The sequence below is a fragment of the Semicossyphus pulcher genome, unplaced genomic scaffold (assembly GCF_022749685.1).
Source record: "Semicossyphus pulcher isolate SPU_LCO1_2020_fin unplaced genomic scaffold, fSemPul1.0.p SCAF_15, whole genome shotgun sequence".
NCBI classification, from domain to species: Eukaryota; Metazoa; Chordata; class Actinopteri; order Labriformes; family Labridae; genus Semicossyphus; species Semicossyphus pulcher.
The window spans coordinates 4,946,344-4,974,200 of NW_027211659.1; the positions used below are offsets into that span (position 1 = coordinate 4,946,344).

General features: G+C 39.9%; 1 protein-coding gene across 1 annotated transcript; it reads left to right on the forward strand.

Annotated features, from left to right (window-relative positions):
• The first annotated feature begins 2,501 nt into the window (after positions 1 to 2,501).
• wdfy2 (WD repeat and FYVE domain containing 2) lies at positions 2,502 to 26,532 on the forward strand. Its single transcript, XM_069663394.1, has 12 exons — positions 2,502 to 2,680; positions 4,483 to 4,550; positions 8,003 to 8,076; positions 9,055 to 9,109; positions 10,629 to 10,779; positions 13,260 to 13,372; positions 15,254 to 15,380; positions 15,969 to 16,074; positions 17,002 to 17,103; positions 19,241 to 19,371; positions 19,480 to 19,588; positions 21,367 to 26,532. The coding sequence occupies exons 1-12, from the start codon at positions 2,544 to 2,546 to the stop codon at positions 21,394 to 21,396; spliced, it is 1,203 nt and encodes a 400-aa protein (XP_069519495.1). The 5' UTR covers positions 2,502 to 2,543; the 3' UTR covers positions 21,397 to 26,532.
• Positions 26,533 to 27,857: the final 1,325 nt, after the last annotated feature.

Consider the following 27,857-nt stretch of genomic DNA (forward strand, 5'->3'; position numbering starts at 1 on the left):
CCAGGGTAAACAGAAACTACTGGCTGACACTATGGCACTTTGTTTTCATGTGTTCATGAAGACAGCCCTTTTTGCGAAACGATCAGAAGGAGGACAGGTTTAGCTGAATAGTCGTTGCAAGGGATTGACATGCGCGCGCACGCACTCACACACACCCTTTCTTTAGCTCTATAATGCCCAATAGTGGTTATACTTTGTCCTGTTTTCCCCTATGTGCAATATAGATACACACTTAAATAATTAAATGTGTATTATTCTGAAAAGAGATTGTATAAGTGAGATTTATTTAAGTGTTGGACAGACTTATGTTGTTGTTCCTATCAGTGTGGGTCTTACAAAACCATTATGAGATATGTCCAACAAATGTACCACACATTTAACGATTATTTCATCTGATCTCAACAGGCTGGACAGTACGAATCCTCATGGCAGATCAGAGAGTCCACTCTAAATGACACATGACACTCAAACAGACGTTAGCGATTGTGCAATACAATTTACATAATGAAGCTCCTTGGAAAACATCATCACTTCCGTAAAATAGGAGGAAACCATCCGGTAGCAGGCGATAGCAAAGATGAGGAAGGTCCATTGCCTCTTGTTTGACAGAGTTCTCTGAGGAAACACACACACAACACTTCTATTTCCGGTGTGTCACTGACACATTTTTCAGAATAAAATTATTTATGTGGACGGTGTAACGGGATCTAGGGGGCTAAATTGTTCACATGTTGTACTGACATTTATTTGCGATGTGATCCAAGTTATATGATATTCATTGAGAGTTAGTGGAGGAAACTATTATTAAAGAACCCACATTATATTTTATATTATCCTATTTATTTATTTTTTTAACAAACTTGAGTTACTTAATCATTTATATCCGGAATTGGAATTTTATTATATAATACATTAATATACCCATATAAAAAGTGATTTCAATTCCTGAACCTGCTCAAAATGTTGTAATTTGCTAACACACCAATAAAACAATCTAGCGAACCATTGCCGGAAATGGACCATTCTGTAAAATAAGTACTGAATACAATTACTTTTCAAATGTATATTATATGTGGGACTATTACTTGTAATTTGTTACACTGTGACATTTTTTAAACTAACATTCTGTTGAGGATCTGACGATTTCCTCCTTTAAAATACACGCCACCTTGATAAGAGTAATTTACATCACAGCCATAAGTTGTGATATTATTTAGATATGCATTCAGTTTAGCAAAAAGTAGTCTAGTAATATATTTATTATTATGCTCTACTATTGTTGGACCTTTATTCTGAAGTTCAGAAACATTGTGGCCGGAAATCTTTGGCCTAGTGTTTTACGAGTTTTGTGAACAGCCTACAAAAAGTACAAGGAGTTTTTTCAGGTAATGTGTCACATTGTTGTGTTTTTTGATGATAACACACAGTGCTCAAACGCCCAAGGAGATTATTTGTTTCGGATAACACTTAGTAGGACGTAAAAACGTTACCAAAATAATCATGATTGTCTATGAGCATTTTAGTTTGAAGATCATAACAGGAAGTGAGATGTTTGTTGTCAAGTTGGCTTGACTTCTTTTTAACTTTCAGTCAGTGTGAAACACGTGAAGCTGCCGATAATAAGCCAACAAAGTCTTCACGTTCATAAAAAAAGCATACAATATATCTGTTTTTTATTTTATTGAAAGTTGGGCACACTTGGGTAATGCTCATTGTAATAAGTCATCAGTTCAACAGTTTATAATGTAAGCTAGCCATTTATATAAAAAAAAGTATCAATCTCTTTATTAAACAGCCAATGCAGTAAAAATATAATATAATATATAACTACTGATAAGATGTAATTAAAATCATTTGGATCCAGATGCTCGACAGCCCTTTTCATCCATGAATACAATAATTGCACTTATAAAGCATTAATATAGGGTATAACGAGGTTCCAAAATGAAAAATATAAATATAAATATAAAGTGAATGTACAAATAAGAGAAATACAAAAAAAGACAACAACTCAAATATCAGTGAAAATGCAAAGTATAAAGTGTATGGGTAAATGCAAAAGAGACAGCGCCTAAAGGAAAAACTACAATAGTCATCTACAAAAGTAGGCAGGAAGTAATAGTTGCAGTTTTATTGGCAGTAGTATTGACGATTATTACCGTTATTATGAATTATTAAGAAAAGACTATATTGCTCCTACTAATAAACAGGCGGAAGTATTGCACATAATATAGCCAGATATAGAAAAGTATTATTGCACATGGTGAACATAATATATAATATAACGCTGTTATTTTGAAAATAAAACACCAACAATTCTGCCGGTAGTCTTATTTTGTTTACCGGAAGTGCTTCGTGTTTGGTAGTAGGCGGGTGTGTGTGATGTCAGCTGACTAGCAGCATCTCTGGCAGCCGTCACAACACCGTGTGCTGCCCGCTGACAGCTAGCTAGCAGCTCCTATCCGAGGCTCTGCTGTCGGACCGGGCTGGGTTATGTTTCCCGGAGCAAGGACCGTTGACGGAGGTTTACGCACCACCAACCCATGGCGGCCGAAATTCAGCCCCAACCGCAGGCTCGGAAGCCATGTCTGCTGAGCAAAATCGAGGCTTTCCAAGATGTTGTTAGCACCGCGGTCATCATCCCCAAAGAAGACGGCGTTATCAGCGTGTCTGAGGACAGGTATGCTTTAAATTAATCTACCAAAATCCAATTTACCACTGTTACCTGCCATGTTTTACCCGCAACAATGTCGCCGCTCCAGTCTGTTATTGATTGAGCTCATGCCACCGTCTGGTTTAATAATTTCACAGTCGTTTGACTGTTCAAACAGTCCAACGGTTTATGGTTAAAGAGGAAAACATGCCTTAACATTTCTATAGCTTGTGTGTCAGCTGACACCGTCATTCGAGCACAACTGCCTTGTAATTTTATGTGTTTTACGGGCTTTTATGTGCTTTTTATGTTTTTATGTATTTCACTGTGTTGTTATTTATGCTTTTTTAATTTAATTGTGCAGCACTTAGGTACTTTGATGTTTTTAAAATGTGCTATATAAATAAAGTGGATTGGATTACATGCTAGTTAACGACAGAATGCTCCTCGGTATATGTTTTACAATTGACTATGACATATATATCATGATTTAGCAAGTTTTCTGGTAATTTAACACATAATTAATCTATATGAAATAACCACATGGTAAAGCCTATTCTTGGATAATCCCGTGTGAATTAAACACTCCACAAATAAAACATAGTGAGTTTCCCTTTCCGCTTGGGCTGAGCAGTTTTCTGCACGTTAAAGCTGCTGTGAGGAACATTTGGTTTGTGTTGATGTTGGCGCCCCCTGTGGACAAAGAAATGCCTCTTATCGCTTTCCTGATTTTGTCCTGTACATTGTTAAGGGGTGTTTTTTCAGGAAAACTCTCAGCCTGCTTTCTTTAACAGTCATATGTATCACTCATTTTATATTTCTGCCCTGGAAAATGTCAACAAAAGGCAGCGTGCAATTTATCGCGTCGTCTGACACCTACCCCCCACCAGCAGTTTCAGGCATTGATTGTTCGTTGATAGTCTGGTTTGCTTTTGTAGGTCATATAGAGTCATCAGAATTAATTTCAGTCTGTTTCATTCTCGCTCCAGGTTCACTCCCACGTGCAAAGATTAGAACGAAAAGTGTTGTCAAAATGACGTTAAAGTAGCCGTAAAGCAGTTCAGCCGCTGGTTTGGTGACATCGCGATAGAGAAAAGTATAGAAGTTTTCTTTTTATAGATTTAACTAATAGTTGTGGACAGTTTTAATAATGGCTAACGTTAGCCAGCTAGTTGCTAAATATAGACCAATTCAGCAAAAGTGCATGTTGGATTATGGGTGTGTTTGACATGTTGGGGCATTTCGAGTCAGCCTAACATGGTTTCATTTAGACTGGATCCCTTGTTAGAATTTAAGTGCTTTAATTCCCCCCTTGCTCTCCCAGTCTTTAACTTTCCTTAGGCTGTGTGTATATGTGTTTCTTCTTAGGATGTGTAATGTGTATCCAGTCTGTTGACATATATGCAAGTGCTCGAGGGTGGGCGTGAGCCAGTGCATGTTCAAAGGTCTTATAATGCCTGAGGAATTACCAGTTTACGTGCCCATTACATCTTTGTTGATTAGCTATATTTACACATTTATGAGCCATAAGTTCCACTTATAACTTGTGACATATCCACTATTAAATTTCACTCAGAAAGCGCTGGTGAAATGTTGTGATTGGGGATGTGAGCACAGTCAGATATTTCGCCCTTTTCAAAGAGATGAAGGCATTTGGAAACATGGAGATAATTTCACTCAGACTTGGGAAGTGTTGCAAAGCTTCACAGTAGAATGATTTCATGTGTGCATTTAGTTGAAACACATCTTTTCCCTGTGAGTTTTTGTGCAATATGTTCAGAAGGCCGGTAAAATGCAGAGACTAAAAAAATTACTGTTTGATCCCACAGGACGATTCGAATATGGCTGAAGAGAGACAGCGGACAGTACTGGCCCAGCGTCTACCACACTATGACATGTAAGTATCCTTTTTTATTACACTGTTACAATGCTGTTGTAGCTTGTTTCATGGCCTTCATTTTAACACAGTGACTGTGTTTGAATAAGCTGAACGATTGGCTTTTTCAGTGTAATCAAAAAGGCCTTGAATATGTGTAAACATGAGTCAGCAAAGTTGTCCAGATAGCATGTAGTTCTTGGAACAGACGTGTTGTTTATTCCTGTTTTTGTTAACTCTTCCTGACTCTTTTATCTGGTGCGAGCCTCTTTCGTTATGACGGACACGCTGAATTTGCACAGACTTCACTTTTTAGAACGACAACATGAAACACTGGTGTTTTATCGCCTGAATTTCCACCAGCAATTTGTCCTTTCTCTTCTGTTGTGTTTGTGAATCAGTAGGCAGAACGTACCACTCTGAGAGGAGGGGGGGTTTGAGGGGGGTTAGTCCAAGTGGTGCTGGCCTTTTCAACAGTACTGCAGTGCTGCACATCTGTGACACTGTTTGTCCTTGTTTCCCTTCAGTTGAGCAACTGAAGGAAATCCCGTGCTACCATCAGCAAGATCTGTGGTTTACAATAGCAGTGCCAGAGGCTGCATACGTTCAACATTTTCATTTACTGATAGAGCAAGTGGAAATAGCGTGCACAAGATAACACACTGATAACTTCTCTCAGATATACAGACTTTATTTTCAGTATTTATCTTACACAAAACAAAACTGTTTAACACTGAGTAATAAATCAAACAAGAAATAGGAAATTATCCCAGAATGGAGTTTCTCATCTATAAAGGCATCTGTGCATTCTTTAGTTGCGTCATCATTCTTTTTTTTTGTGATAGTTGTGTCCTCTGGAAACTTTCAGATGAGGTCAAATTGCAGGGACTTTGGTCCCACGTTTATTATTATTTTCTGTCCCTAAAGCTCAGCCAATGCATCCAGGAAATTGCGACAGCACGTTGTAGAAACAATGAAACATCTCAATTATCTGCAGTATTTTCATTCTGGGGTTATTTTTATCTCATTTAACCAGGCAGGGTTCAACAGAGAGGAAGTTCTTACATAGTTGTACAGTCTCTCACAGAACCTTTCAATGAACGACCATATAAAGCAATATTTCAAGAAAAAAACAAATATATTCTTATATATTTTATTTTGCACAGTCTTTAAGCAGCATGCATCAGTATCCAAATGGTTTTTATCCTACACTGCTGCTGCATTTGTTTCTGCATGCTGACCTCACAGCTGTTTAGTTGATTTTTCACAGACACAGATTCTGATAGTTTCGACCTTTCGTTGATAGCGTGCATTTTTGTTGCTGTTTAAGTATATTGTAATCCCAGAAAAACAAGAAGACATTAGCTTCCGCTTTAATAAAATATTGTTCAACAATACAAAGAAAGGAAGCACTGAAAATGCTAAATAAAAAACGCTGAGGCAGATTGCCAACACAAAAACAAAACACGTTCTGCTCGAGAGACTTAAATCAACACAGACTGAGGAGTAAAAATGTTTTGTGTACTCTGCAATCAGCCCAAAGGGGTCGGACAGAATAACAAACCCACCGGTGTGTGACCGTTGTGAAGCTGTGAATGTTAAATTGTTGTTGAGATTTATCCATTAGCTGTACCTGCTTATCCTTGAGGGGCATGAGGGGGCCGGGACCGAGGCCTGCATCACGTCCGACAGGAGATGCTTAAAAAGCTCATGTTGAATCACAACTTATTAGCTTGTGCAGTATTAGGACAAGACTGATTAATCCATACTATCAGTATTAGAGATAGACCGATATGGTTTTTTCAGGGCTGATACCGATACCGATTATTAGTAGTCAAGGAGGCCGATAACCGATATTTGGAGCCGATATTCATTTGCAGTAAAAGTGAAAATATTGGCGTCAAAACTTTGAATAATACAAACTCCAACACTTAACTTAGTTTAAATGCCTTTAAGCATATGTTTATTAAACAAACAAAAAGTGCAGGGAGTTCCCAGGGTCAGCAGCATCTCTTATAAAGTTAACTGAAAATTTAAATAAATAAATAAATAAATAAATAAATAAATAAATAAATAAATAACTTCCTGAAGTTTTATAAAGTAAATAAAACAAAGTTTAATAAAATTTGCAAAGAAATGAACTTTTTCTCCTCTCCGCCGTGTGTGTGAGCACTCTGCATGCACAGCTTTCACTGCTGATTGGCTGTTACCTGTGCCATGGCTCTGCGCGTAACCAATCAGTGCTGTGGGTGGGACAATGCTGGAGACAGAGTAGTGACTGCAGACAGAGAGGCGTGGCTGCATCACAGCCAAAATAACCCAGTTTTAAATTGATCTCTTATCGGCCGTCGGATTAAAAAAAAATATATATATTGGCGCCGATAATTGGTCTACCCCTAATCAGTATCATAGTAATGTTTTGTTTTAATTCTTTAATTTGGGACGACAGTATATATATTAAGTACATCAATACGAAGCAGTTTTAGTTCTCCTGCCTTGAAAGAAAGGAAAAAGGAAAAGACAAAAAGTAATCTTTTCCTTAACATAAATGTCATTTACTATATCAATCCACTCTTGTATTCTGGGGGGGTCAGGAAGCAACCAGCGCCTTGTAATCGCTTTTTTACTAGCAGAGGTCAGAATACCAAACATATATTCATCCGGTCATCCTGCCTGAAAATCAGCACTTCCTAAAATAATGCGAAAAAATTGCAACCGCAGACCTGTGTTAAATGTGCTTTCTAGTGGCGTGTGAAATTGTGAGTAATGTTTGAGGTTGTTTAGAAACAGCATCCAACAGAGAGCACTGACGACTGTCCATTCAAAGGAATAATGTGTAACATTAGAGTGTCTAAAAAAACTAGACCTATGTTGTTGAGTCTGTACTTGCATTATACCAAACCTGTCAAACAGAAAATGGTGAGTTATATTTTGTCGCCTGTCTTTCGGGGAAACACAAGGCACACCCGATTTTACGCTGAAGAGTGACAAGGGAAGTTGAAAACCGCTTACAGTAGCTAAATTTACTTACAGCTATTTCCTTAAAAAATGACTAAATGTAATGTGAGTAAAACTTACAATACTTTGTCTATGAACATGATTTCATGGAGTCTAATGAGATTTTCTGCTGCAGTGGAGGTCTAGTTGTCATTTCAGCTTCATGTTATGGTTGTACTGAATTGAGTTTACTTCCTTGTCACCGCTTTAACTGTATGTATAAACATTTAGTTAACTGGCCACTCTCAATCCACTAAGGAGGACATTGCATGAAAGCACTCCCAAAGTTATTATATCGATATCTTCCTTCAAACATGTGGCTGAAACTACAGCAGAAATCACAGTGACAGTGAAATGACCGAAACAGTAAAATTTACAGGAAAGTAGCAAATAAAGTTTCCCTCAAATAGCAACAACACCCACACACACTCAGACAGAGAGCTAACTGTTATCTCTGCATGTCTCTGTGTCTCCAGCTCAGTGCTCCTGTATGTCCTTTAACCCCGAGACCAGGAGGCTGTCTGTGGGGATGGATACTGGCAGCATCTGTGTAAGTGCAACCACCGACTTCCAAAGACCTCTCTCTCTCTGTTCTCCTCATTCAGCTGAAGACTGTTTCCTTTCTTGCTGCTTCAGTACGCGTCACCTGATGTCCGCATGTCATCCCAGTAGGATGTATTTTTGTCTGTATGTTGACAGGAAGATCTTGTATGTACTTTGGTGAATATGTTGGCTTATTTCCAGCACAAACATAACATTTCTGCCGAGTTTAAAGGACGTGTGGGCCTGTATTATATTCGAGAATGGGAATAATTGTATTTTATTTCCTGTATTTGGAGGATTCACTCACTAAGAATAGCCTTGTTTCTCTGAGGGTGAACCCTTTAGAATTTAATGACCCAGTAGCCTTTGCTTTAACTACCCTCAGAGCTCTAACAACAGCAAAATAACCAGTATGTGGTAATGAGCATTGCAGACTCTAGTGGCTGCTAACAAGCTGCTTTATTTTAGGCAGTTTTATTATATGACCAGGTACTCTGATACTAATGGACTTTAAGGTGATAGAGTGGCCTGTACTCCTGACACTCCTTTTTATGATGCAGCAGGTTTTGTTGTGTTGTCTGGGAACGTCACAGAGCGAGCTGTATGTTTTGGATCGAGTTGCCCCGTCAGAACAAACTTAAATCTTCTCGTTCTCAAAAGTCATTTTATGGTGGGTGGCGGCCTCACAGGAAAGCACACTGTCAGACCACAAACTGCTCTTCTTTTCACTGGTCTGTTTACAATCCTGCAGTTTGTTTCCTCCTGAGTTGTTTTGCATTCGTATATTAAAAAGGTATTTATCTTTCTGCAAGAGGAAACCCTACTATTTATAAGGAGAGTTGGATACTTTTTATGGGGATGTGTGATGTTCCACTTTTACTACGTACATATTTAAATATGGACTCTGTAATTTTATTGGTTTGGCATTTATAGATTTACTGACTTCAGTAAACGTGACCATTTATCTCCACTTCCTGTCTTTCAGGAGTTCATCCTGTCAGAAGACTACAATAAGATGACCCCGGCAAACACTTACCAGGGTGAGACAGGAAGTGTGCGTGTGCGTGCGTGTGAGTGCGTGCGTACGTGTGAGTGAGTCAGTTAATTCAAAACATTTCCGGACAAAATGTGTAAAACGTGCAACTCGAAAAAGTGGTAAAGTATTTAACATTTGAATTTCAACTATTCGTCTTTGATTTTTTTGACATTATTTGCTTTAAACCTCAGTTGCAGGTTTAGATGTCAAGCCCAACTTTAAGGGGCCACTATTTTACGACATAAGTTGTTATCTCAGAAGCTTTGTAAACAACATTAATACTTTATGTTAGGAAAGACAAATGTGCAGTTATCCCCATTCATCAAACAATATTTAATCTCTCGTTCCCTCTCTGTCGTGGCTTTTTACTCCATCTCCGAGGGTGGAAGTATAAACAAATTTAATGTCCAAAGTAGCCAACCGAACTGCTTATTTTCTATTATAATGTTGCCCTTTTATAACCCTTTACTTTAAACAGGTAAAAGTCTCTTTGTGGTTGTGACCTAGCCAAGAGAGCAGGGTAAACAATGCTACAACCACAAACAGACAAATGTACCTGTGACACACTACAAACAAATCACCCAATATCCAGGTAATATGCATTTTAAGGGCAAGGACATAAAAACAATTATGGTGCATAACCAGGTAGAAGCAATCACAAGGACCAAGAGTTCTTTTTCTCACCTTAACTCACTTTCTTTAAGTACAAGACTTAAGACTTAGACTTTCTAAGACTTAGAAAAAAGTTCATCCAAGTGTATATGAGATCTTTTGCAGAGATCAAAGGCTTCAGAAGGCACTATAGAAGCTGTCTTTCCTCTTCCAAAACAGAGTGTAAAATGTTTATTTCAGTGCAGTTTCGGCACACTTAACTTATTCAAACATATAGCTGCTGGTCTTTGAAGGAATCCACGACTCATACTGATGTTCACAATCATGTTTAATCTTCACAGAAGATTATCAAACACCGTGAAGACTACAAAACGAAAGAAGACAATTTCAAACATTTAGCATGAAATAAATAAAGACAGTAAATTAACAAGTAAAATAACCAAATATTTACCGTGTTCGCCTGGTAGACCAACAGAAACGCAAAATAAAAGACGGGATCAACAAGTGCCGCTTCCACCCGCCAGCTCTCGGTCTCTCTGGCGCTGTACCACGTCTGCGTGCAGCATGGTCACATGACCAACAACAAAACTTTATTGGCCAGGACGAACGTAACAAAGGACATTTACTAATACTGTATAATGCTTATATAATACTTTGACATGACAAAATAACCAAAAAAGCAGGGAAATTAAATTCTTAAGGACTGCAACAAAGGTAAAATATTACAATAATCCTTAGGGGAAAAAAAGGGGTAAGTTTAGTAACTCTCGCCGTTGTCATGGCGACGTGTGAGGTCGGAGCAGCGTCCGCTACAAAACAGGATTTCTTTATTCGCCCCTGCACTGTGATTGAAGTGCATGTGAAAATGTATCTCACGTGTTGTATTAATGTGTGTTTCTGTGTACCTGCAGCTCACCAGGGCAGAGTGACAGTGGTGCTGTTTGTGCTGGAGATGGAGTGGCTCCTGAGCACCGGCCAGGACAAAAACTTCACGTGGCACTGCTCCGAGAGCGGCCAGCAGCTGGGGACGTATCGCACCGCCGCCTGGGTTTCAGGACTACAGTATCCTTCAGTGCCCCCCTCCCCTCCCCCTTCACCTCCTGCTCTGTTTGTCGTCTTGATGTGTGGGCTACTTGGCCTCTAGAGTGCGCTCAGTGAACTTGACAGTTAAGCCTCCTGCTAAATGGAGTGAAGTGGACGTAACAGAGTGGGAAGTGTCGAGCCATCTTTGGTGCTCTGGACTGTGAAAAATCTCTGCCTTTTATTATGACAGCACGGTCTATTTTAAGGCCACGGCAACACAAGACAGGGCAATTGAGATTAGCTTCCAGTTAGTTTGTTCTGATGGAAAAAGGGCTAACAATAGGCATCAGTCATGCTGTTGTCAAGGAAACGGTCTGAGGAGGTTTCTGTAATGGCCACATGAAAGGCTGTGAGCGCTCAGCAGCGACACTGATCCATACCAATGAGCTGCCATGAGGTCGCTACACTGCTGGTATCCTGCTAGCCTCTTCATGCTAACCTGTCTGGTTAGCGCGGCGTGAGAATCAGTGGCAGAGGAGACACTGAGCAGTGACCTGGGCAGCTTCTGTTTGGAGTGACCTCAGCTATGATAATAAGGGCCGTTTCTATAGCGGCTCTTTGTAACGAGAAGCCACATTTCAATGAAGCTATTGAGTGTTTGTTTTGCAGTTAGCAGGTGGAGGAAAGAGATCTAGTTTATTGCTGTGTCAGCGCTTTAGTGACTGCTGCAGTTTAAACAAGGGTCATGTTAGTCACTTCTTAACAAGCTTGATTTCAGCTTAGACGTGTGGTTCCCAAACTGTGGACTCTCCTCTCTGGAGAGATTAGAGACACTGCATGCAGAGAACTGTTGACCTTTGGAAGAATAAAACTACATCAACTTGACATGTAAAGTATAAGACAGAAGACACATTTGAACAGTAGGTGCTTTGGACGCAAGATAGTTTTTCATAGTTCTAGAAACAGAAGTAGATCCTGCACCTTTTTCTTTCATTCACACTGCAAGAACTTGTTTTGGACACATTTACGAGGAACCTTTTTAGGTCCTACTTTAGGGTGATTTTCTCCCAGCACTTGGGGAACCTTGAATGAAATAATATATGGTGCTGGTGGAACACATGAGCCAATGCAGCACCAGCTACTGCCATCTATTAAAGGAGCAATTCGCCCCTGGAAAAAGCAGATGTCAGTCAAAGCTGGTGTTCTCTGTAATCAACAGAAGCAATAATGTTTGAAATTGGCGCCATAGCTGTGGGGAAAGTTGTACAAACAGCTCGTGGTTTCGCCCATTCTACATTCCTACAACACCCAGCATGCATTGCGCCCCTCCCTCTGAAAGGAACGGCTCAACGAGAGACGCTGGAGTGAAATACGACCGTTTAGCTGCAGGCAACGGCTCAGAGCGGTACAGAATGTGAAATATGACGAGAATAAACAATCTTCAGGTCTGCAGTCTACGTTTCAAACCTGACGATTTTGAACGAGGCACGACATCGGAGGCGGGCGTCCTAGATTGAGGAAGTGTAGTTGAGCGAGCTCCCTGGCCAGGTTTTCCAGGGCCCATTGGAGAAGCGGATAGCGTCCTCCAAAGGCACAGAGCCAAATTGCTTTTTTTCCGATCATAATGGCATTAGCTCCACATAATAGCATGATAGGACTGATGCTGAAAATCGGGCGAACTGGCCCTTTAACATCTGTAAAACAGCTCAGAATAGTTACCTTTTAAAAATACATGAAAACATGGACAAATGGACCATGAAGTCTTAACTCGCGTCTCTTTTTGAACTACGCTGCTGTGATAAAATCCACAACACACAACGAGCTTACAGCTGCAGCCATGGCGTTCTCTATCTCAATGTTGTCATTGAATGTTTTATGGCTGTACCAACAGCTGGCCGGCATTTGTTCCCTCTGCTGTGCAAATGTAAATGGGAAAAGCATGTAGTTATAGGGAGAGCTCCCAGGTGGGCCGTTCCTCTCAGACCCCATTTACACCTGGTTTCGACATGTCATGTTTTGTCGTTAATTTTTTGTGTTTCAACAGTCCTATGTTTTTGGTCTAAATGTCTATTTTAAGTTTTATCCTGTAACATTTTGTTTTTGCATCCATTTATTTGTTTAAATATTGTTAAGAGCACAAGAAGATTGGATTGATATATGATAGGATTATATTTATATTTATAGATTCTATTTGTTTAAGTCAGAAGGATTTAGGTTGGATAGAATAATCAGGTCAGTCCTCGTGCGGTCGTTGCTATCCCTTCTACGCTGACCGCGGACAGAGCTGTGGTGATGTTGGTGTGTAGTGACTGAACCAGGTCAGAGGAGGACTCGGACTCAAAGGCCGGTGAAAGAGCTCAGAGTCATCCACTGACACACTGGACGTCTGCTACGACACAGGGCTTTGACTCAAATCTTATAGTATATAGTTTAAAATTGGAGCGGGATTTTGCTTGCTTGGTTTGTTTTATTCAGTTTAGGATGCAGTGTCTTCCTGTTTGACCTTAACCCTACCGCAGGTTTGATGTGGAGACCAGACACGCCTTTGTAGGGGACCAGTCCGGTCAGGTGACCATCCTGAAGCTGGAGCAGGACAACTGCAGCCTGGTCACCACCTTCAAGGGACACACTGGTACTTTAAACACACACACACACACTGAACATCATTTTAATTTGGCTGTTGTTTGGGCAAAAATATTTCAAACTGTCAAGTTGAGTTCAGGGACATTTTTCAATAGTTTTTCTGGAATTTAAGCCTTAATAATTATTCCATTCATCCATAATAGAAGAAGTCATAAGTTGCAGCCGTAGCTCTGAATTCTTGCAGCCTCAGTTTATGCTGCAGTATAAAAGCTACAAGAGGGCTAATCAATGAATATATGTATTAAGCGATGATAGAAAAACGTCAATCTTTTTATATTACGCTCTATGAATTATTTATTCCTGTCTGAAATCAGACTCCTCTGAGTTCTCCTGCACAACACGCACTGGAGGACATTTACATAGCTGCAACACAAACAAAGTGAGTGAGTCAGAACAGGTCGACACCAAACAGGAGAAGAATCCGGGCAGTGACTACTTTTACCTACCTCTGTGATGAAATGTATCGTTATCTGTATATGAAATAAACTATCTTGGATATGTGGCAGTTGTCGTTTCACCGATCCCATAACTAAAGATTTGTTTCAATAACAAACTGGGATTGATTTCTGCACATTATTTATTCAGATCTTGTTTGTAAAAATGTTAAAGTTACCTATTTGCCTTGAAGCTAAATCTCAATATTCTTCTTCATTATTATTTTCAGTAACAGTTTGTAAAAAAAGGAATAAGTAGCTTTTTCTCGAGTCCCTCTTGGGCTGCTTTTTTCCTTCTAACTAAACGAGAGGGAAACGCTGTTACTGAATGCAAATTGATTAATACTTGGATCTATAAGAGCGTCTTTTTAAAACTTTCTTAACAAATAAGACTTAGAAGAACACTCGATAAAGAAACAGCGTTTGTCCGGAGGAAAAGGAACCTCACGTCTGCTATTGAGCTTCTTACAACTGCTGCATTAGATTCACAGTTGATGCTCGATCGGCCCCCGACAGGTTGCAGCTACATGTAGCCAGTAAAGAAGAAGAGCTGTAAGTCCCTGATGATCCTGAGCGTTAGAGTCTGCTTTAAAAAAAGGATGCCTTGGAAAATGTCTTTAAAGGTGTCTTCTGTAGGATTTAGGGTCTTAAGGTGCAAGTTTTACGGTTGTAGTTAAGGGATGAAGAGACTTCTGAATTAGTTTGAAGATGAGCTCAGGAAGAAAGAGTTTGAATGAAATAAGAAGTTTATTCATTTATAATTCAAAGTGGTAATCTCAAAGATCTCAGTTTCGTTCTCTGTGGCGGCACCTGTGAACAGTAACTGCGGGAGCACACTTCCCAGATATCCAGACAGTGCTGCATGTGTGACGTCCACGGTTGGCTCCGGTTGTAACTCTTGATTTTCCTGGCTGACGGTCGCTTTCCTTTTCAGACTGTTTGCTTCATCTGAGCGTCAAGTTTGTTTCTTTTTCTTTGGATTTTCACTTATTGTTGAAGTTGTATCTGTAGTCATCCATCTTTTCTTTGTTTGTTCAGCCATAGTAGATTACTGTTTACTCGCAGCACTTGCAGAGAGCGGAAAAGCAGCCGCTTAGCTCCGCCTACCCTCCTACCCGAAAATCTAGTTTTTTGAAATAGCAGAAACAGAAGTCAGAAAAGAGACAACTTAAAATTGGTTGTGTTTAAATGTTTTATAACTAAAACAAGCTCTATGAGGACAAGAGCGTGACTGCCCCAGGGACACACGTTTAAACAGCCTGAACAGCAGGTCATGAATAATTCTGAGAAGACTCCTCCTCAGAATGGTGATGGTATTTTCTGCTCTTGCCGCGACTTAATGAACTTCTTTGTTAATTGATGTTTATCTGTAGGTGTATGTGGATGTGTTTCTCTTACATGTTTGTCTTCGTGTCTGTTTGTCTGTGTCGCTCCAGGTAACGTGACGGCGCTCTGCTGGGACCCGGGCCAGAGGGTTCTGTTCTCCGGCAGCTCGGATCACTCCATCATCATGTGGGACATCGGAGGACGCAAAGGCACCGCCATCGAGCTGCAGGGACACAAGTAAGAATCGTGTAACATGTTTGTCTGCTCTGTCATAGTCTTCTTGTGTGGAGTTATTTAAAGTGCTATTCTTCACTGTTTTAGTGTTTATGTTGAGTTAAATGTGTTGTCGTCAATTCTGCTGCAAACCACCTCTGAATAAAAATGAAAGCACCCTTCTAAACCTCTTTTCAGAGACGTAGCAATTTTACACTTTAGATATGTGAATCATCCCGAGAGTCATTTTCTGTAAAAGCTGCAAAACATCTTCGTAAGTCGGACTTTTTGAAGCACTTTCACTCAGAGCTGAAATGATTAATTTATTCCTCCATCCACAAAAAATATCTGCAACTCTTTAGATGTTTAAATCATCGTTTTAAGTCATTTTTTTTTCAAATATTTTCTTGCTCAGGCTTTCAAATTTTCTGCTCTTCTTTCTTTTATAACATCGCCAACTTGTCTTTCGTTTTTGGGCAGTTGATCGAACAACAGAGTGATTTTACAAACTCATCTCGGGGCTTTAGGAACTTAAGATGAGCATTTTTTTTGTGGGGAATTTAATTTTTAATGTCTTTTGAAATGTCAGTTGTGTGTCTGTGTGCTCCACAGTGAAAAGGTTCAGGGCTTGTGCTTCGCCTCGCACACCCGTCAGCTCATCTCCTGCAGCTCAGACGGAGGCATCGTCATCTGGAACATGGACGTAACGCGGCAAGAGGTGAGAAACGAGAGAAGAGGGCGCGGCAGACGGATGAAGGGGGACAGCAACCACAAACACACGCACACATTTTCATACTCAATCTGAGAATATTGCAAAGAAAAAAATGGAAATACACACATGCAGATATGCTGTAAACGGATGAGTGTGCCTCCTACTCTAGAATAAATTATCTTAAGAGATCTGAGAGTTACCAGATTAGCAGAACGCTCATTGATTTTCTCTTACGAACACACACAGTCTCTCTTCAGCCTCCTCTCCTCTCCGTCTGTGATCTGCCTGTCTCCTCACAGTTTGTTACTTGATTTCGTCTTTGTGTACCCACGGACAACTTAACACTAAGACATTTTTCCTCTCTTGTTATGTTCCCCGGAATGAGTTAGGGGATGAGGGAAGTAACAAGCAAATAAAAACCCAGGGGACAAAAGGAACAAAGCAAAAATAATGAATTTATTTTAACCTAAGGCAAACTTAATACACAAATACAAACCAAAGAGAAGCTGATCTATAACTCCAACACACTTATAACAACAATGAAGAAACATTGAGCACTAATCTAATAACGTCAGACACAAGCAGCCGAATGTCCCACTGGCAATGGCAGCCTCCTCTCTGCTCCTTTTTGTACTCTTGCTTAGATTGGTAAGTTAGCACAGGTCTGTTACCTGCTGAACTGATAGTGAGAGCGGCACCTGAAGAGTGCAGGAGAGAGAGACAGGGAAACACCACACAAACTACACACAGCACTTAAACAATCTCCCTCTTAGAAACAAAGAAAAGGCAACACATCAAAGTTTTCCTCTTACAAATCTTCCTTTCAAAAATGTCTGTAAACTAATAACATTTAGTTCTTTGACTTATTATACTTTGTTATAAATGGTGCTTTAAAAACACACAAACATCTTTTAATCGTGTGTGTTTGCACAGACGCCGGAGTGGTTGGACAGCGACTCGTGTCAGAAGTGTGAGCAGCCGTTCTTCTGGAACTTCAAACAGATGTGGGACAGCAAGAAGATCGGCCTGCGACAGGTACCGAACGACCCCCTCTAAAGATGATTTGTTGTTAATTTAATTTTAAAATAGAACTGTAATAAATAAACCAGCACCGGTTTAGACATCAGGTTAATGGAATCACCACACTTTGAATTCATGCCAAAGGCTTCTCAGGAAACACACACGACTCTTCTCTTCTGCTACGCTAATGGTCGGGAAACGTCCTGTGGCTGTTTTATTGACTCTGTCTGAGGAATGGCTTTATGCTATGGTTATAACTTCAGCTGTGTGTGTGTGTGTGTGTGTGTGTGTGTGTGTGTGTGAGTGAGTGTGTGAGTGTGTGTGTTTGTAGCCTTTTTTCGACTGCACAACAATCTTAGAGGAGGTCGAGACCATATTTTTATTGCTGAGTCAGTGGAAAATTAGGAGAGAAGCAAAAACAAGCCAGTCATAGAAACACAAATATCAGACTCTGAAAACAGAATCAGAAATACTTACAGTTTGCACAGTTGTTGTAGTTGTTCTGATGAAGACAAGAAGCATGAAAAAGTAAGTAAAATGTAAAATATGTGAATTTTATAAACAATACAAATGTACAAAACACTGAAGGAAAGCGAACAGGAGCAACATAACAGGCTGCAGGCACAGTCGGTGCATGTGCACTAAAAAGTGCAATGCCGTTGTGCATCACATTGCTTTACAAAATCCTTTATGACTTGTAACTTAAACGCAAATTATCTGTGAATTACTTTTTGTTTTTTGACTTAAAATTCTTCCCAAGATCAAAGCTGAAAAAATGTTTCATTATATTCCAACACAACAGGTCAAACTGCAGACGATCACAGTGAGATGAAAACACTTCACTGTGAAACATGCAAAGTTATTTCTTGTCAAATAAATTTTATACAAGTCATGACTCATTTGTTTCCTTTGGATAGTTCTAAAGTTTATTTAAAGCGGTAGCGATATTCTCATATTTTGCAAGGGTTTCACATTTTTGGGTGTTTATCGTTCACAGTAAAAAAGTGAAAACTGCATAATTCCGTGTTTCTCCAGAATTACATTTTTAAAAAGGTCTCCTCTGAAATGGGCCGTTCAGAACAGCTGCAGGTTTCTACGTAGAACCTTGCTTTCGCTGAAATCGACCAATCGTCATTCACCGTCGTTCACCTCAGGCTGCCTTCTTGCACGAGCTTGTAGTCAAGTCATTAAGACCTTATCATTCATGTACCTCCTGGTGATTCTGGCTTGTACATACAAAGCCGAATAACCGATCCAAGAGCAGCCATGTTTTCTTTGGAGTGACAGTGCAGTGTGGTCGCTCCCCCACGTGGGATCACTAAGGTATGGCTAAGGTCTGACCTTTGAATGGCAAAACAGCTTGTTCGTTTCAGGAGGATGGAGAGGCTCCGAAAAATTATGAAATTTAAATATGTATACAATTTTTAAAACTTTACCAACGTGATTCAGAAACAGTTAGAATAGTAGAACATTGACTGCCTAGCTAAAATATGTTTCCCTTTAAAGGTAATAAATAACTGTTATGTATAACTGTAATGAGAAGCATTACACTTTGTGCCTAACAATTTCTTTATGTCCCAAAACATAAGATTCAAGACTTTGACATTTCATTTTATTCAGTAAGCTTTATTTATACTAGAGGGACCATTGAGTTTATTACCCTTATATGCATTTAAATGGGTGAATTATGAATGCAAACAAAAATAGAAACAACAACAAAGAGATACATTTACAGGTAAAGGCAGTACAACAGTTTGCTTGATACTAAAAACAAAGACATTTTCAAATCAGGGGGGATAATTCAACTCGTATATAAGATAATTGAAATGTTAATTAAAATACAGTTATCTAAAAAGCCCTTCATTTGAAATTAACATAATTAAAAGTCTTAAAGGAGAAGCTCTGTTTTGTTTCAGGAATCAGGTGCACTTAAATCAAGAGCAGTGTTTCCCTTATTTCCTCTTTTTCTGGCCTTGACTTTGATCTTGACTCATGACTTCATTGCCAAAACTGGAGACTTTCAAAACAATGATTTTTGCCACCTCATTAATTAAGCTACCACGAACATTTTGTCTAACTCTGCTCCTCCTGGAGAGGAATGACACTGTTCCTAATCGATGCTGACATGTTGAGCTCCTCCTGTGTTCCCCAGCACCACTGCAGGAAGTGCGGCCAGGCGGTGTGCGGCAAATGTTCGTCCAAACGCTCCACCATCCCCCTCATGGGCTTCGAGTTCGAGGTGCGCGTGTGTGACAGCTGCCACGAGTCCATCACAGACGAGGAGTGAGTAACAATCAGCCTCTGTCGCCGTCATATACTGACCCTTTGTGCTGGCTGCTTTCTGGAGTCCTCTCTCAGTAAAATAACCGGCGCTCCCTTTGTGTCTTTCAGCCGAGCGCCCACGGCCACCTTCCACGACAGCAAGCACAGCATTGTTTACATGCACTATGAGCCCACCACTGGAAACCTGCTCACCTCTGGCACTGACAAGGTTATCAAGGTCTGGATAAACAGGATCTCCTGTATTTATTTGTCCCAGATATGACATGCAGGCGCACACTAACATTTAGCGGGTCACTTATTAGCATGCTGTGCTCTTAACTCTGCCAAGATGGATAGGCTTGTTGTCCTGTTTTTTTTCTCTTGGCATGATGGAGGTAATTTTAAGCTGCTGGAGACCAGTGTTGACCTTCTGTGTGAACTTTGTAGCCTGTTATGTTTAGCTACCTGTCAGATAAGCTGGACTACTTCCTGTCCCTGTTTTGCGGCCTGTCAAAATTTATGGTCTCTTATTTACACATAGATTCATTTAAAGGGGCGGTATTTTGCTGTTTCACATTTTAAAGTCGAGGTGAAATGAAAAATGACATTTTAATCCTTTTAAATCACATCCTCTGTAATATTATGCATCTATTTGACAATATAGGCCAAAAAAATACAGAAAATCAAATTTTTCGTATTCTTATATCAAAATTTTTTCTTCCAGGGAAACTAAATTTCACGCGTGCTTACGTAAGTTAGCACCAAACAATTTCAACCAATCAATCTGCAACATTTAGCCGCAGAGCACCAAGAACGCTCGGTCAGTTAGCTAGCTACTGCGCTGTGGAGAACGTCTGTGAACGCCAGGTTTCACACTGTTCTTTCTACACACTGCACTTTGTGACATCACAAAGTGCAGCCTCAGCAGGCCAATCAGAAGAAAGTGGGCGTGTAGGGGCGGGGTTTCTTAAAGGGACGGTGCTGACTGAGTCGTTTTAGGCAGAGGCTGTATGAGGGCCTGCACAGAGCACCAGTGTGAGAAACATGAGGAGTTTTATGAACTGTAAATGATGCTAAGCTACTCCACAGGTATCACAGAGTGAAATATGACGCTTGAAATTAGCATAATACCCCCCCTTTAAGAATATACACTAGATTTATATCAACTGAAAATTAAATGTTTACAAGCTGGATTTTGAAAAGGTGCCAAACAAGAAAGGAAATAATGAGTAAATTTACAGGAGCCACCAAAGGCCAGAATCAATTCAGTTTATTTCGTAAAATCAAATTTAAAAAATTGTTCCAGATTTTCTGCAGTAAAGTGAGGATTTTGGGGTCTGGGACTTTGATAGATATATTGATAGATAACTGTGTTTTCACGTAATTATAGGTATTAAAAGTTAAATGTAAGAAACTGGGAGAGGGAGGGAAATATGCCAAATAAGGTGAAAAATGTACTTTACAAAAAACCCCTGATTTTTCATTGTGTTTTTTCTTTTTTTTACATTAATTAGTTAATCATTGTTTTATTTCGGAATTTATAATCATAAAGAATATCATATATATTTTGTACGTTTTCTCTCTGAAATTTACCAGCTTCAAATACAAGAAATGTACCTGTTTTTTTATGATCCTGGCTGCTGAATGTTTCATTTTTTAATTTAGCCTTTATTTAGACAGGTACTTGTCTTGGGACAGGTGGTCTCATTCTCAAGAGACACTTCATACATACATTTCATAAGTGTGGTTTTAAGTGACTGCTAATCAGAATGGCTTATAATTGTAAGTCATACATTCCTTGAAATACTCTTACTAACTGAACATTTAAATGTTTACACTTATTGGCGTAAAGACGAGCGGAAACGACACTTGCATCTTACAAACATTTATTCAGTCTCTCTCCATTGTTGAAGACTTGGAGCATCACATTCTCATCTCTGTCTAAACTCGGATTTAGCACGATCGTCTCTTTAGTTGATGAGCAACGAACTGATTTTGCCTTCTGCTCTCCTGCAGCTCTGGGACATGACTCCTGTGGTGTCCTGAGGTCTGCGGGCGACCAACGGAGCTCTGATCACCAAACTGTGATTTGGTTTCACAGCGGCAGCCACACTTGGAAGTAAAAGAGGGAAACTTATCCAACAGTATCGATGTCATCGGGATAATATTTAACTGTTATTCAACAACAAGCAGCGGCTGTTAAACGTTCGCAGCGAGGACACTGCGGGCCAGTGAAGCCTGGGAACAGGACGGGCCTGACTTGACACAAGGTTACAGACGGTTGTGAGTGTTTGTTTGTGTGAAGGGTGCTGCTGGGTGGGGGATCTCTGTGTGTATTTGTGTGTGTCTGTCGTGTATATGAGGGTTTGGGAGGGGTTTGACACACTTGATTTACTTGATTTTCATGCATTCCTGCCGATTTCATACTGGAAACCCACAAAAGAGTTAGTGAAACATTTCTGCGCTGTCAGCCGGTACCGTTAAAACCTTACCTTTTTATTTTAGACGTGAATCACCTCATGAAACTCGATCATTTCTCTCTCACAAACTCACTTACATTTAGCAGGCTGTAGATTCTCCACACGGGAAAGCTACACTTCTGAACCTGCGAACCAGCTCCACCTACAGGCAAAGAAAGTAACAGCAGCAGGCGACACGTTTCATATTTCTTGACCTTTTGCCTGTGAGCAAGATAACGAGAAATTCTTTCAGTTACAATTCAAATATTGTACAAAAGCTCAAAAGTCAAAGTCCACTTTCTTGTGACATAATCGTGATCAACGGAGGGAGCTTGCTCTTCTCTGATTCCTCTAGAACAGTGGTTCTCAACTGGTCTCGCCTCAGGACCCAACACCTACTCCTTAATGACAAATCGTGACCCAAATTTCAACTTAAATTTATTTCGTGAAAAATTGTGCAGTTTGGAACCGAGGCAGAACGAAGCATCAAAGTATGTGAACTTCACAAAGTGACCAGCAGGTGGCAGCGCATAAGAGGAAAATATTCTCTCTACAGTTCATTCAATTAGCAGCTTTTTTTTTAACAGAAATAAACACAAAAAGTGCAACATAAATGCAACTATGTTTCAAGTTTCAAGAACTCCAATCAGTAAATACCAATGACTGTATATATAGATGGACAACGCGTCTCCATCTGCTCCCATTGTATGTAATTTATGCCAAAATAGCCCCTGTGATAGGCGCTGCCATCCTGCGATGGTGACGTCATACGGAGCCAGAGTCTGCGCAGTAGAGTTCAGCGAGTGAAGCGGCGGTAGCCACTTCCGCTAACCCAAACACACACTTAACTTACCGAAAAAACAGCAAGGATCTCGCTCGCCGGCGTGTTTAACAGCAGAACAGCTTCTCTGTGTTGGTCTGAGGTTAACGTTCACAGGTATGGAAACTTCAATGACTGTAGTGATTTTTTTTAGTTAAGTTTCCACTCGCGGATCGTCCTCCACTCTGCTCACCCGGAACAGATCGGCTGCAGGAGCCGAATTTGTCAACAGAGCTGTCAATCATCATTTTGACAGCATCAAATAACTAATCAAAAATAAACTTGTCAGAAAAATGAACACTTGGACGTAAATCAGCATGATAATAACTAACTATAATGACAGAAACCATGTTTGAGAAAAATTTATCGTATTTTGATTTTATAGTTTGACTCATGTCCCACCTGTCAACATGGAGGAGGCGGGCTTTATGACCTATACTGCAGCCAGTCAGCAGGGGGCGCCCGAAATGTTTTGGCTTCACTTTTAGGGAGCTGTCATGTCATCCATCTTTTTATACAGTCTATGGTAAATACATGGAGTGCGAATAAACTACAGTACTACTGCACGCACATCATAGGAAACACATCTCCTTCAAAATAAAAGCGCAGGATAGACCTTTTGCCACAACTTTCTTTTTTTTCAAGCACACATCCGCGACCCAATGAAAACAGCTCCGTGACCCACTTCTGGGTCCCGACCCACCAGTTGAGAACCACGGATCTAGAACATCTTAACAGTGCTGCGTATAAATGAGAGTAACATCGATGACAACTCAGCAAAAAGTCTCTCCTGAAGACGACTTACACACTGCTGTTTTTCAGATCAAGAAAGAACTTTTCAAACCAATCAAATGAATAGTTTTGAAGCTTTTGTTTGTTGTTTTTTACTTTATAATTTATTAGTCTTACACAGAAAATACTAACAAGGAAACCCAAACAAAGGACACAAAGTGATCATGAGAAGAGTGACACTTTTCTGTACGTTATTTTTATAAACAAACACAACAGCTTTTTAAAACACAGCATTTGCAGCTCATTGCCTGCAGGTGGCAGTATTGTAAACAATGTAACGCTGTTGCTGGCCTTGCCTGTAGATGGAGCTCATGAGCATGTATACTGTTTATCCACAGCACTAAAATGTCTTATTTTCTGGCTAATCAGTGAAACAGGTTAGACTGAAACTGTTGTGAAATATCAGCTGATCCTGGTTTTAAGTGCTTCACATTACTCACACTGTGTTTTATTTTTATCATGTTGGAGAGGAAAAGAAATCATATTCTACTTCCTGAGTATATCAAACTGATTGAGCATGACGGGACATTGCTGGATGTTATGAGATAAGACCTTTGGGCTTTGCTGGCCCATCAACCATCGGAGGTATCGAAAGCATTTTTATCCAAGCCCATACTCGACATTTATATTTATATCACAAGGTCGTGAAAGGCCGCGACCCTTTAAAAAGGAGCATGTGTCATGATTTAAACATTTGTTAAGCAGGTGTGTACACAAGGTATCTGAAAGTCCTGGAAGGTTTTTACAGCTTAAATTATTTGTGGTGAAGTTGTGTGTAGTTTTTGCCACTTGACCAAATGACCCATCTCATGAAGCGGCTAATGTGTCGCATCCAGTCCGACGAGTGTCAGAAGATCAGGATACGAAGCACTTAGAGTGATAATCTCGAAGATTTTCATTTAAAAAAATGTCTGTTAAGTCACTGTCTATCGTCGAATGAGGTAACACAGTGGTGATTGAGCCTATGGCCCACTGAAAGCCTTTGCATCTGGGTGTCTGTGGCAAATTTTGCAGAGAAAAATCCCAAGTGGCACCCAGTTAGTGACGCGTTTTCCATCAGCCAGCAGTGGTTGGTCTGCCAGAGAGGGTAGGCGGAGCTAAGCGGCTGCCTTTCCGCTCTCTGCAAGTGTTGTGAGTAAACAGTAATCTACTATGGCTGAACAAACAAAGAAAAGATGGATGACTACAGATACAACTTCAAAAATAAGTGAAAATCCAAAGAAAAAGAAACAAACTCGACGCTCAGATGAAGCAAACAGTCTGAAAAGGAAAGCGACCGTCAGCCAGGAAAATCAAGAGTTACAACCGGAGCCAACCGTGGACGTCTGATTAAATTCGGAAGTTTACTCCTGCAATTACCATTAATCGCCATAAGGTGCCGCCAAAGAGAATTAAACTGAGATCTTCGAGATTATTGCTGTGTCTGAAACCGCATCCTAACATACTGCCTACTACATACTCAAACAGTATGTACTGCATACTGCCTACTAACCTGACTATCATGAGCCGTATTCTCCGTATCACGTGACTTAATCGTTTACGTATGTCCGGTCTGATCTCCGGTCCATCCCTGCCATGGTAGAAGCTGAATAGCCGCAATGCATTTTGGGGCGGTTGAGAACAACCAGTGAGCTCCCGTCTCATACTCAAACATCCGGGCCGATCTGGTCTACATCCGGGCATTTCTCGCATACACAAAATTGCATACTATGAGATGGGAACGCATGACATACTCAATTTGACGTCACGGTTAGTATGATTAGTATGATTAGTATGATAGCATGCGGTTTCGGACACACCGTATGTCTTTAAACTAGTAGATTTGGTTCATCACTACAAACTTGAGCTCTTAAACATAGCATGGTCTGGGCCAACATAACTTTATTTTAAATTTAAGAGGAGATTGTAAAGACTAAATATAACTTTAAATGTGTTTGAATTGATTCCATCTGATGTAAAGATGCAGCCAGTAAAACTCTCTTATATGATGTGAAATTGAGAGCAAGTTTAAGCACAAAATCAGAGGCATTACTGAGAGAACTTTATACTACACTCTTGTTTTTACGACACTATAAGTACACACAGTGTTCACCTGAATGCATGAAAGTTCAGAGCACACCTGTCAGGTTTTATAATCTGTAAATTAACCAATCAGACGGCTTTCTGCTCCCTGTATGTTCTCTAATGTCTGCTTTTTTTACGAGATTATTTATTACTCTAAGTCTTAATGTTTCTGACATATAAACGCACATATCATCATGTATCAGAACTGAGAGAAAAATAATGAACACGGTTGCTTTGATTTAGTTCTCATCGTTTCTGTTTTTATCATCGCAACACTGTTTACTGACTTTTAACGTCGATGCACTGGAATCAAGAGGCGAGGATACGTCACAAAATCGCTGCTGTGAGGAGAAAATATCGTTTTGTTTTTGTGATTATCGTGTTCGTGCTTTCATGATCAGCTGAGTTCTTCTAATGTTTAAAGCCCACTGAATATGATCCAAAGATGTTTGATATTTACATTTGAGACGCGTATAATATTACAACTTAATTCAACTGTGGAGAAACGGAAAGTTGTCGACTTGACTGATGATGAGAAGAGTTTGTCTGCAGGTACATTTACAGCAGCTCATGAAGGTGAGCCTGTTGGTACTAAAACCTTAGAGGATGATATCAGTGCTTTCCTGAGGTTTCAGCTCCTGAACTATAAGTCATGTTTATTTGTTTTGCAGACTAGTTTTAAATGCATGGTGTACAGTTTTAGGTTTATAGGATGTTTTTATTTCAGTCTTTCAGAGAATCTGTTGGTTTCAAGCTAATTGATCCGCTCCGACTGAAACAGAGGGAAAACAGAGGCTGCCTGGTAAAAAAAAACAAGCTTGTTTTGCAAAGCAGATTCATGTGATCGCGCTCATTTAACGGGGCAATGCGTGCAAAACCAACACCAAGTTATTACAAACATTGATAAATAATGAATGACAGATTCAATTCATCTGAGGCCAGTGGTGTACTTTGCTGTCCCAGGAAATATAACAGACATTGTTGTGTGTTTCGGTGTGCCTATTGATGTAACCATGTGTATATAAATGAGTTCACCTACTCGATCAAGTTCGACTCTGTCTGTCTTCTTGTTCATCTCCCTCTTACCCATTTCTCGGCCCATCCAGTCGAGGCAGACGGCTTTTCAGCATGAGCCCGGTTCTGCTCGAGGTTTCTGCCTGTTAAAAGGACGTTTTTCTGCCACTGTGCCAGATGATGCTCATGGTGGATTCATGTTGGGTCTCTCTCTAAATAATATAACAGAGTACAGTCAAGTGTCTTCAGGTAACTTTGGTTATTATTTGGCACTATAAAAATACTATTTAATTGATTGATTGATTCACACTGAAGCGATTTATAGAAACAATAAATCGGCAGGAGAGCTGCTTCTTTTTATCATTTTACTTTGGCATCTTTCTCCGCAGTTGTCAGTTTCTTACTTCACATTTTTTGTGCCACACATAAATTATAATCTGCATCTTCTATAGGCAACAACTACAACAAGCATTTGCCTTTCATAACCTAAAACGGCAGAGTGTCTGCAGTTAAGATTGTGAATATAAAGTAACAATAAAAAACAGATCTTATTTTCGTTTTAAGGAATAAATTTGTCTCAAATCTGGTGAAAACAAAACATTTAAGGTTTCATCTGGTTTTGATTCCTAACAGTGCAGCCTCCATCAAAAGTTTTCTGTCACATAAGTAGTCAGCTTTACTGACTTTCCAGTGAATATTTGAAGATCTAAACATTAAAGTGAACTTTTAATTTAAAGTGGATATAGTTTGGTCATTTTAATGGCTTAAAGAGGGGGTATTTTGCTAATTTCAAGCTTCATATTTAGTAGCTTAGCATAATTTACAGTTAAAAAAACTCCTAATTTTTCTCACGCTGGTGCTCTGTGCAGGCCCTCATACAGCCTCTGCCTGAAACAACTCAGTCGGCTCTGTCCCTTTAAGAAACCCCGCCCCTTCAAGCCCACTTTCTTCTGATTGGCCAGCTCTCCGAAGCCTGCTGAGGCTGCACTTTGTGACGTCACAAACTGCAGCGTGTAGAAAAAACTGTGTGAAACCGGGCGTCCACAGCAGCCTGCAGACTGAGCGCAGAAGCCTGGGGATTACTCCAACATACTTTTACCTGCAGATTTGAAACTTCACCCACGTTTAGTCTGAACATCCAACATTGTATCACTATATATATGTCTTAAAATGTGAAACAGAAAAATACCCCCTCTTTAAGGGACCCAAGAAACCATTCTGAGTTCTTTTTATTATCCAGAATATTTACTTTTAAATACAATAATTGTGAAACTTTCTCAATATGGCTTTACAGACAACCGTACACTTTGTCTCTGCACTGCAAATCTACTTTTAAGAGATGACACACTGAGGTAGAC